At 45.9% G+C, this 11,218-nt stretch overlaps 1 protein-coding gene across 5 annotated transcripts in view; it reads left to right on the top strand.

Annotated features, from left to right (window-relative positions):
- The window catches only part of ELAPOR1 (endosome-lysosome associated apoptosis and autophagy regulator 1), a 92,323-nt gene extending 87,816 nt beyond the window's left edge, over nt 1-4,507 (top strand). For 4 of the 5 annotated variants that reach the window (XM_063624432.1, XM_063624433.1, XM_063624435.1 and 1 more), the window contains one exon: nt 812-4,507. In XM_063624432.1, the coding sequence (XP_063480502.1) occupies nt 812-880 (69 nt within the window). In that variant the 3' untranslated portion in view covers nt 881-4,507. Of the gene's footprint in view, nt 1-780 lie in introns of all 5 variants that reach the window. The other variant, XM_063624434.1, reaches the window with a different exon arrangement.
- Nucleotides 4,508-11,218: the final 6,711 nt, after the last annotated feature.

Here is an 11,218-nt window from a genome sequence, read left to right on the forward strand (position 1 = left end):
TATTGAGACAGAGTGTTGCTCTGTCTCCCAGGCCGGAGTGCAGTGGCGTGATCTCAGCTCACTGCAACCACCTCCCAGGTCCAAGCGATTCTCCTGCCTCAGCCTCCCTGGACGCTGGGACTACAGGTGCATGCCATCACACCTGGCTAATTTTTTTTGTATTTTTAGTAGAGACACGGTTTCACCATGTTGGCCAGGCTGGTCTTGAACTCCTGACCTCAGGTGATCTGCCTGCTTTGGCCTCCCAAGTGCTGGGATCACAGGTGTGAGCCACTGTGCCCAGCCAAAAACATTTTTTAAAAGAAAAAAAAAATTTTTTTTTTTTTTTGAGACAGTTTCGCGCTTGTTGCCCAGGCTGGAGTGCAGTGGCATGATCTTGGCTTACTGCAACCTCTGCTCCCGGGTTCCAGTGATTCTCCTTCCTCAGCCTCCCAAGTAGTTGGGATTACAGGCGCCTGCCACCATGCCTGGCTAATTTTTGTATTTTCATTAGAGACGGGGTCTCACCATGTTGGCCAGGCTGGTCTCGAACTCCTAACCTCAGGTGATCCACCTGCCTTGGCCTCCCAAGTGCTGAGATTACAGGCATGAGCCACCACGCCCCGCCTAAAAGTAAAAGATTTTTATTGTTCTCCAACTGACCCTGAAGGGAGCAAGCAGAATAGAGGGTATCTCATTTCTGTGTTTCCACAAAGCCACTGAAACAGGAATTTCATAAGGGTTCCTTCTGTCACCTATTTTCCATTTCTCTCCTTTGTCCCCAAACTTGCCCCTGTGCAGCAGCCAGCTCCTGTCACCATCTCTCTTTCAGAGGACTCCTGATGGATTTGACTCAGTGCCACTGAAGACATCCTCAGGAGGCCCAGACATGGACCTGTGAGAGGCACTGCCTGCCTCACCTGCCTCCTCACCTTGCATAGCACCTTTGCAAGCCTGCGGCGATTTGGGTGCCAGCCTCCTGCAACACCAACTGCTGGAAATCTCTTCATTGTGGCCTTATCAGATGTTTGAATTTCAGATCTTTTTTTTATGGAGTACCCAAACCCTCCTTTCTGCTTGCCTCAAACCTGCCAAATATACCCACACTTTGTTTGTAAATTATGCCCTTGCTTGTATCTTGTTTCCCAAAATGGCCCATCCGCCAGAGCCATAGCTTCGTCTGCTCATAATTCTTATAGCTTTGGAATGAAAATATTTCTATCTTCTTAAGTATAGAAACTATTTCCTCTGTCCTCTAACTTAAGGGCAGAAACAGCTGGGAGTTTTCCTCGCATGCCCTCAGCTCATGATCTCTTTAGGAGAGAGGCTGGGTGAGGAGGGTGTCAGGGTTCCCTGGTGGATAATCTTCATAGCAGCCTGGATCCATTTCCCCTGGATAACCAGCTCAAAGGGAGTGAAAATGGTAGTCTGAGGGCAAGGGGAGTAAGGCCTGGGTAAGAAAAGGCTTGAAAAGCACAAAAAGAGGCCGGGTGCGGTGGCTCACGCCTGTAATCCCAACACTTTGGGAGGCCGAGGCGGGTGGATCACGAGGTCAGGAGATTGAGACCATCCTGGCTAACACGGTGAAACCCCGTCCCTACTAAAAATACAAAAAATTAGCCGGGCGTGGTGGCGGATGCCTGTAGTCCCAGCTACTCAGGAGGCTGAGGCGGGAGAATGGCGTGAACGCGGGAGGCGGAGCTTGCAGTGAGCCGAGATCATGCCACTGCACTCCATACAGCCTGGGTGAGAGTGAGACTCTGTCTCAAAAAAAAAAAAAAAAAAAAAAAAGAGAGAAAAGCACAAAGAGCGGCAACAAGGAATGTTTTTGTTTTTGAGACAGGGTCTCGCTCTGTCACCTAGGCTGGAATGCAGTGGCATAATCACTGTTCACTGCAGCCTCAATCTCTTGGGCTCAAGCTATCCTCCCACCTCAACCTCTCAAGTAGCTAGGACTACAAGTGTGCACCAACAGGCTCACTAATTTTTATATTTTTTGTAGAGACAGGGTGTCACCATGTTGCCCAGGCTGGTCTCCAACTCCTGGGCTCAAGCGATCTGTCCGCCTCAGCCTCCCAAAGTGCTGGGATTACAGGCACAAGCCACTGCACTCAGCCTTTTATTTGTTTTTTAAACCACGTAGCTCCTTGCCTTCTCTTAAGTAAATGATAGATATTCTCACTGAAGCCAAAGGAATAAGTTCATCAAGAAAATGCCCAAAGTCCTGGTGGATACATCCTCCCTATTTTTTTTTTAAACCTCCCACTATCACTCTATGACACTGAAAAGAACCAGGTAAGCCCCAAACCCAGATGTTCCAGCCTTATCCTCTATTGGGTTTACCCACAGAGATGGCAAACCCTGTCAGTGAGGAAAATTCCCCATCCTTGAGTGCCCCCGTCCTAGAAGTTTGGGCCATATTATGGAACAGGGGTCTCTTATTTGGAAAGAGCACAGGGAGGCCAAGATTTTAATGGGGCACTTTAGGGGATCCAGCCCACAATGGCATGGGCCTGAGGTGGCCATGATGTCTGCTTCTAAGCTTAACCCATCTGCTCAGGCACAGAATAAATGTCTAGGCTGGCCAAAAAAGGAACTGAATCCCAGGCCCATAAGCCAGCACCAGAATCAAACCAGTCTTCAAGGAAGGAAGGCTAGGAGAGTTTAACAAGATTTTCACTGGGCCCAGCATGGTGGCTCACACCTGTAATCCCAAGGCAGAATGGTCGCTTGAGCTCAGGAGTTCAAGACCAGCCTGGGCAACATAGTGAGACCCTGTCTCTAAAAAATTAAAAAATAAACAAGGTGTTCACCAAGCTGGGATACTTCTCACTTTTAAGCCCCTATCTTTCTCTTTTTTTCATTCTCAATTGCTTTGTGTGATAAAAAACTAAAGAGACTTCTGGTCCAATTTCTGGCAACATCCCTTCTGAAAGGTGAGTAGAGTGGGTGTCTTCTATGCCCGTTTTCCCCAATTTTACACAAACTATTATCAATGAACTTTTAAGTACCTAGAATGGGTAAAACCAGAGCAAGACCTTAAATTACCTTCTTCTTTTTTCTACTGGCAGTTCTGCCTCCATCACTATCAGGCTAGGGTGACCTTCCCTTGGTCAAGCCCCAATTGCCCATGATTTGTGCCTGTGCCCTTTCTCCAGTGACCATTTGGTGACCAGATGGTAGATACAGAAAGAGGATGGCATTTGCAAGTGACTAGTCTGCCACAAAATGCTCATCTGATTAGCCACTGCTGCCCTGGCGATGGCTTTGTAAGAGTCGATGAGAACTAGAGCCATGCTGTGGCCCCTGGCCATTAACAGTGTTGGTGATGGCAGGGAGTCCCTTTGGTTTAATAGATCCAGTTTTTCTTTGGGTATCCAAACTCTCCCTCCTTTTATAGGAGTCAGGCTCTCAGAACCTGTGTGCATGTTGGAACTTCCCCCAGTGTGGATGCAGATACGCAGCTCCTGAGCTCCGACCTCAAGTCTTCTGTAGCCTCAGCAATACTCGGGCACCTGCCGTCTCACTGAATAGCTTTCTTTTGTGACAAAAGCCACAGACAGCCCTTAGACTATTCCGGAAACAGTAGGAAAAATTACATATGTCTTTGACTTCTTTATTCTGACTCCACTGATTTTAGCCATAATACTTTAAGGAGCTACTTTTTACTACCCCTTACCCTGCTGACTTCTGCAGGTCTGCCCTGTGACCTGTCAGGAACTCCTGAGTTACGCTACTGGGGTCACCTGTTGCTCCCCTAGCAAGTTAGACATGTCATATTTTTAACAGCTTTATTGAGATATAATTCACATATTATACAATTCACCTTTAAAACATACGATTCAGTGGCTTTTAGCATACTCACAGAGTTGTCCGCCCAGCTGAGAGCAAACACATGTTCAATTTTCTTTTCCTCTTTTTTTTTTTTTTTTTGTTTTTTTTTTTTGAGACAGAGTCAGCTTTGTCACCCAGGCTGGAGTGCAGTGCCGTGATCTTGGCTCACTACAGCCTCCCCGTCCTGGGTTCAAGTGATCCTTCTGCTTCAGCCTCCCCAGTAGCTGGGATTACAAGCATGTGCCACCACGCCTAGCTAATTTTTGTGTTTTTAGTAGAGATGGGGTTTCACCATGTTGGCCAGGCTGGTCTCGAACTCCTGGGCTCAAGTGATCCACCCACCTTGGCCTCCCAAGGTGCTGGGATTAGAGGTGTGAGCCACTGTGCCCGGCCTACATGTTCAATTTTCTATGAACAAAGGCTTTAGTCCTTGACCCAGGGCTAAAGTGGTCTGTCCAAGCTGTTGTTGGTAGAGGGAGTATGATAAAATGTTTAAATCTCATTTGGTTACCTTAAGTCCTGGAACACGCAGTAACTGTCATCCTATAGTCATCACCTGTATTTGGCTGGGAATACAAATGAAGATTGTGGTGTATTCAAGCAGTAGGGTTTTTGTTTTTGTTTTAGTGCCAACAAAACTTTTTTTTGTCTGACTACATTAAAGATAAGACTGACTATATTTATACAACAGAAACTTTGTAATAGATTTTTTCAGCTTTGTGAAATCGAATTTTTGTCTCATCAGGACTGGTTGGATTTCCTTTTTACCCTGTAATCCAAGCGTTAATAGTTTGTTAGAAGATGGGTATTGCATGTCACTTTTTTCTTTTTTTTGTAAAATAAAAACATACCTTACAAGTTGTTTTTCTTGAACATAGGTTGGGTGGCTGGAGGGGTGAGTGGGAAATGTAAGTGTCCTGGAAGCTTAAACTGAAAAGGAGAAGGATTCCACATTCACAGAGAGGCAGAGAAAAGAGCACAGACTTTGGAACAAGATGGACACAGGCTAGAAGCCTCCCACTACTTGTTGAGGAATCAGTCAATAACCAAAGCCTCAGTTTCCACAATAATAAAATGCATCTAATGATACCCAACACCCCAAGATTGAATGAGCTCAAAAGAAATAACTCATAAACCACTTCGCATGCTACTTCCCTTCCCTTCTGCTCAGGTTTCTTTCGGGAAACATGAGGCCAGCCACATAACAATAAATCCACAAATAGAAGCAAAATTAGCTTCTTTGGGTATGAGGTAGATTATTACAGACTAGATGTGGAGAAAATCCTAGACGATATCAAGGGCCTACCATTTCCTGAGGTCGCTAGATTTTTGCTTTCTTTCTTTTTTTTCTTTTTCTTTTTTTTTTTTTTTGAGGCTCACTATGTTGCTTAGGCTGGAGTGCAGTGGCAGAATCTCAGCTCACTGCAGCTTCAACCTCCTGGGCTTGAGTGATCCTCCCACCTCAGCCTCCTGAGTAGCTACAGGCATGTGCCACCACACCCGGCTAATTTTTGTATTTTTTGGAGAGACAGGGTTTCACCATGTTGCTGGTCTCAAACTCCTGGGTTCTAGAGATCTGCCCACCTTAGCCTCCAAAGTGCTGGGATTGCAGGCATGAGCCAGCGTGCCTGGCAGGATTTTTCTGCTTCAGGACTTCATTCTAGTTGAGGGCACTTGATCCCCAAAAATAATTCTCTCAGCTATTAATAGATGAGTTGAGAATGTCACAGACTTTTCAGACTGAATGGCACTAAGTGCCAGATGTTCTTCATCAGGGTCCTTAGGTAATTTCTAGCCTTCGAACAGGCCTGTCTGCGCCAGTGCTTCCCACACCAGTATCACCCCCCTGCTTTGTAGCCAGAGCCCTTTTTCTTTTTTTCATGAAAAGTTTTCTGGTAAAAGGCGGAAAACCTGCTAACCAAATTCTAAAAGAGGGTGTGGCGGCTCATGCCTGTAATCCCAGCACTTTGGGAGGGCCAGGCTGGAGGATCGCCTGAGGCCAGGAGGTTGAGGTTGCAGTGAGCTATGATCGTGGATTGCACCACTGCCCTCCAGCCTGGGTGACAGAGGCAGACCCTGTCTGTAAAAAAAAAAAATAATAATAAATTCTATAAGAGCTGGAACACTCAGAGCTGTTTTTCTAACACATCTGATGGCACTCAAATGTGTCATCTCTGAATGGCCCCTTATTTCTGTCAGGCAGGAGCAACTGGCAGCAGCTCACCTACACTCCAAGGCTGGTTGTTTATGACCCACATCTACTTCGACTGGGTGGTACCTGGGTTGTACTGGTGGTTAAATATTTTGAACATCACCCCTGCTTATAACATAAAGTCCAAACTCTAAGAAGGGAAGTAGAAAAGAAAACACATTCATTTGGCATCTCTGTGTCAAGCCTGGACTTAATGCTTTCACAGCATTGCCTTTTTTCATTTCCAGAACAGCCCTGGAGGCAGCTACTATCGCCATTACAATAGAGGAAGAAACTTTGTCTCCAACAGATTCAGTTACGTGGCCTACAAGGTCCCTAACAGCCCACCGGCTCCCCCTCCCAACGTTGTTTCTACTCTAACCACACTGAGCTTTCGATGGTCTCTGAGTCATAAGCACCTTCATGCCTCCAGCGTTGGAATGTGCTCTCCTCTCTGCCCCTCTGCTTCCTTTTCACCTCACAGATCCCATTCAGCCTTCCATGTCACCCCACTGTGGGAAATAACAGGGCAAAAACAGTCCCATGGGAGTACTGCTATGAATCTTTATGAATTCAGCCATATACCGTGCAATGCAACAAACAAGCAACAGACACAATCAAGCTTGAAACTGCGGGGCAGGGAGAGGGGTGTGTAATGATATGGAAATGATTTTAAGAATTTCCCAATCACTGACAAAGAAGTAAAATACATTATCAGGTGACCAGGCAAGAACACACTAATGACTTGGTCTAAATCTTAAGGAGGACAATTAACTGGGAAGCACAGAGCAACAATAAGTATTAAGAGATAGAGAAACTGATTTAGGGTTGCAATACAAAACTGTGTGAATAATTTAAGAGCTATTCAAGGAGAATTTGGAATACAAACTAATTTTGTCTCAGTGCCAAAGTTAACAATCCCACATAAAATTCAATTCCCTATACAGTAGTTCAGCCTTAACAGTACTTTCACTTTCCACAGTTTCAGCTACCCAAAGTCAACTTAAGTCAAAAAATATTAAATGAAAATTCCAAAAATAAACAATTCATAAGTTTTAAATTGTATGCCATTATGAGTAGTATAATGACATCTTGTGCTATCTCACTCCTTCCCACCTGGGACATGAATCATCCCTTTGTCCAGAGTATCCACACTGTCTGCACTATCCACCCATTACTCACTTAGCAGCCATCTGAGTTACCAGATCGAAAAAGCACAGTATACGTAGGGATCCGTACTCTGTGTGGTTTCAGGCATCCACTGGAGACTACTGTATGATACAGTGTGGTGGGAGAATAGATTTCACACCCCAATTCTATCAGATGGAGAGGCTGGATCGAAGTCCCCCCAGGTCCTGGCAGCTTCCCCTGATCCACGCTATTTTTAAATGATTCCTGCTTAGTTGGTGAAGGCTAGCAACGTGGACCTCTTTGTTACTGTGTCTCTCTGATAGAAGGGAGTGGGTAAGCCAGAACTGGAGGCGGGGTGGTCAGTTCCTCCTGAAACAGTATCATCAATACTACTGTACTGTAGGAAACCAGAAGGGTGTCTAACCAATTTGCAGGGAGGGGTAAAGAGGATGTCAGAGAAGGCTTCCAGGAGAAAGGAGGAATTAGCCAGGTAAGAGGAACAGAGAAGGGAAAGGGAGTTCCAGGCAGAAGGAACTTGTGCAACCAAAGGCTCAGAGGGAAGGAAGGGAGCCACAAGAAGGTTGGAATGGGGAATACGAGGGTGGAATGTTAAGAGACAAAGAGGGCCAGGTGAGGTGGCTCATGCCTGTAATCCCTGCACTTTAAGAGGCCAAAGTGGGCGGATTGCTTGACCCCAAGTGTTCGAGACCAGCTTGGGCAACATGGCAGAGCCCTGTATCTACCAAAACAAAAACAAATATAAAAATTGGCTGGGGCGTGGTGGCACACATCTGTAGTCTCAGCTACTCGGGAGGCTGAGGTAGGAGGATCCCTTGAAGCTGGAAATGTCGAGGCTGCAGTGAGCCATGGTTGTACCACTGTTTTCCAGCCTGGGCAACAGAGTGAGACTCTGTCTCACAGACACACACACACACACACACACACACACACACACACACACGCGAGATAAAGAGGGAACATGTTAGAGAAGGTGGTAGGGACAGATCATAAATAGCGTTGCCAGCCATGTTTGGATTCCCCTGAGGGTAACAGGTATCCACAGAAGACTTCTAGCAAGGGAGTGACAGGACCGGACTTGTTCGATGAACATTGAGAAACCCTACTCCAAATCCAAGACAGGGAACACAAAGGTTGCCACAGTGAGGCCTCAGAGAACCCTTCTGAGTTAGCCAGCTCCAAACTGGGAAAATTGAGGTAGGCAGCTTTTGTTGGGTGCCCCACACCCTCTTTTCTTGCTCCCTCTCTGCAGTTGCTCTTTTCCCCTAGGCTGTCCACTAGCTGCCCAGGATCCCCAAGGCAGTATCTTCACCCAGGACTCTGCTCGCTGACCTGCAACAAGCTCCCACCCTCTCAGCCTACTTCCTCACAACCTAACAAGCACTTACCACGGGTAAGGCAGTGTGCTAGGTCCCGTGGGGAGAAACATGCAAATACGCAATGGTCTCTGCCCTATAAGATCAGGCCCCATAGCATAGTCAGGGTCCTCACTGACCTGTTTTCTGCTAAGGAGTGCTAGTAAAAGGGCAAAGCCCAAACATTAGGCTATCTTAGGTATTTACCTGTGTCCTGGTTTTGATTCCATCACTTACCTTCTCTGGGGCTGTTTCCTTATAAAGAAAATAAAAGGGTTAGCGTGGCTGGCTGTTTTCCAGTTGGGGCTTCTTAAACACTTCGGTCCTCAGAGGCAGTGCCCAAGAACATTCCTGGTAGTAAGGGTTAACAGAAATCACATACCCAAAGGTGGCAGGGCTTCACACCATCACTCCATAACAAAAGTTTTTATGTTGATTTGTTTTTGCGTTAGCTTCTGGCAGGAGTTACTTGGTGCAGTAACACTGCCTATTTCCTGCTGATCAGAATTTCTAGGTGGCAGCCATATAGATCCGATTAATAAAAAAGGCAAATTATTGTTTTTACAAAATCATGTTCATTAGACAAAAATATTTCAAAACATGAGGGACAAGGTGATGAAAAGATCAGGAATTATTAAGTTAATAGATAGCTGAAGCTCCCCTCCAACTCTAAAAATCCCACGATTCTAAGCTGATGAAGTATGCTATTATGTTAATTTATTATACTCATCAGGTAACATGATTTTGATACAGGGTCTCACTCTGTTACCCAGGCTGGAGTGCAGTGGCGTGATCTCAGCTCACTGCAACCTTCGCCTCCTGGGTTCAAGCAATTTTTGTACCTTAGCCTCCCAGGTAGCTGGGATTACAGGCATGTGCCACCACACCCGACTAATTTTTGTGTTTTTAGTAGAGACGGGATTTTGTCATGTTGGCCAGGCTGGTCTCGAACCCCTGACCTAAGGTGATCCACCCACCGTGGCCTCCCAAAGTGTTAGGATTACAGGCATGAGCCACCGCGCCCGCCCACATGAACATTTTAAAGGGAGGTGTTTGTAATCTAATGATAAGATTAATTGTGAAAATGCATGAATAAATTTGGCGAGATCAGAATTTCAAGATCACTTGTTGAATGACACTGATGACCTCCTTAAAGGGTTGGCCCAGTGGCCCTCCTCCCTTAGGCCTGGGACCACTTCAGCCTCAGAAACACCTGTCACTGTTTTGGAAACTTAATTGGCAATACACTTTGGCGGTGCCTTCAATGACATGGAAGCAGGGAGCACCCCCATCACAGACCTTGCCCTCAGAAGGCTTTAGGGAACCCAACACTTTGAGGAGAGTCTTCTTAGATGTTTTCCTCCAAGACTGCAGCTCCTCATCCTTCCTTTCCACTGGTTTTAAATCTAACACCATAGGCAGGTTGAACCAAGGGGAGCACATCCAGACAAGCCCCTTTCCTCTGCCTCCCTCAGGGTCTCTACTTAGCCCTATCATTGTTGTTAGCCCTGACATACACTTCAGGGTTGGCTTGGCAGAGGCTTTTTGGGGAGCAGGGATAGTGTAAGAGGCCAAAAAAACAAAAACAAAAACCAAAACCCACACTCAACACACATTTCTGTGACCAGATGCAGGGGTGAGGTACCCTGGGGGGTAAGTTCCTCACACACCAAGCGATTCTCCAGTGGACATTGGCTGAGCATTCTATAATTCAAGTCGATTCTGATTCTGACCCTAGCTAGCTGGAGGTAGTGTCAGATTCCATGGGATAAGGGCTTGATCCCACTAGACTGCTCCTCTTCAGATGCCAATTGCAAGTAATAGATTTCACCTATACTTCTTAGCAGCTATAAACTGGGGCTCCCACTACCCCCTCCTTTGGTCTGATTAATTTGCTGAGAAGGCTCATAGACCTCAAGGAAACATTTACCAGTTTATTATAAAAGATAGTACAAAGGGTACAAATGAACAGCCAGATGAAGAGACGGATAGGCAAGGTGTCAGGGGTGCAGAGCTTCCATAACCTTTCTGGGCAAGACACCCTCCTGGCATCTCCACATGTTCAGCAACCCTGAAGCTCATCAACTTTTGTTGTTCCAGCATTTATAGAGTTTGATGTCCAGCTCCTCCCCTCCCCCTTTCCTGGAAGTTGAAGGGTGGGGATGAAAGTTCCAATCCTCCAATCACTTGGTCTCTCTGGTGACTGGCCCCATCCTGAGGTTATCTAGGGCCCCCATCCTAAATCACCTCCTTATTATAAACTCAGGTGTTATCAAAGGGACCCATTATGAATAACCCAGGAAATTCAAGGGTTTTAGGGGCTGTGTCAGGAACCAGGGACAAAGCCAAAATATATTTCATATTATAAATAAATAATATGATAGTTAGCTATGTCACACCCTCATCTCAGGAGTCCATGACGGTGGTATAAGATCAAGAAGTTCTTAGCACATCTAGCTCTGAGAAGGCATTGGGAGTGGGGCTTTAAAGTTTCTGCAAAGTGGAAGGATTGGAGGTGGGGGTGGGGGAACAGATCACCTGTTCCCAAATCCTTCAAATAATCTCTTGTTATCAGGGAGATTCTTTGATAACTTTGGCTTCACTCCGCAACTAGAATATTTCATTTAAAGGTCTGAACATTATAAAATCAAAGTATGATACAAATCATTCTTCAAGACGCTTTCAAATTGACCCAAGACATGACATCAAC

This window comes from Symphalangus syndactylus, chromosome 12 (assembly GCF_028878055.3).
Source record: "Symphalangus syndactylus isolate Jambi chromosome 12, NHGRI_mSymSyn1-v2.1_pri, whole genome shotgun sequence".
NCBI lineage: Eukaryota > Metazoa > Chordata > Mammalia > Primates > Hylobatidae > Symphalangus > Symphalangus syndactylus.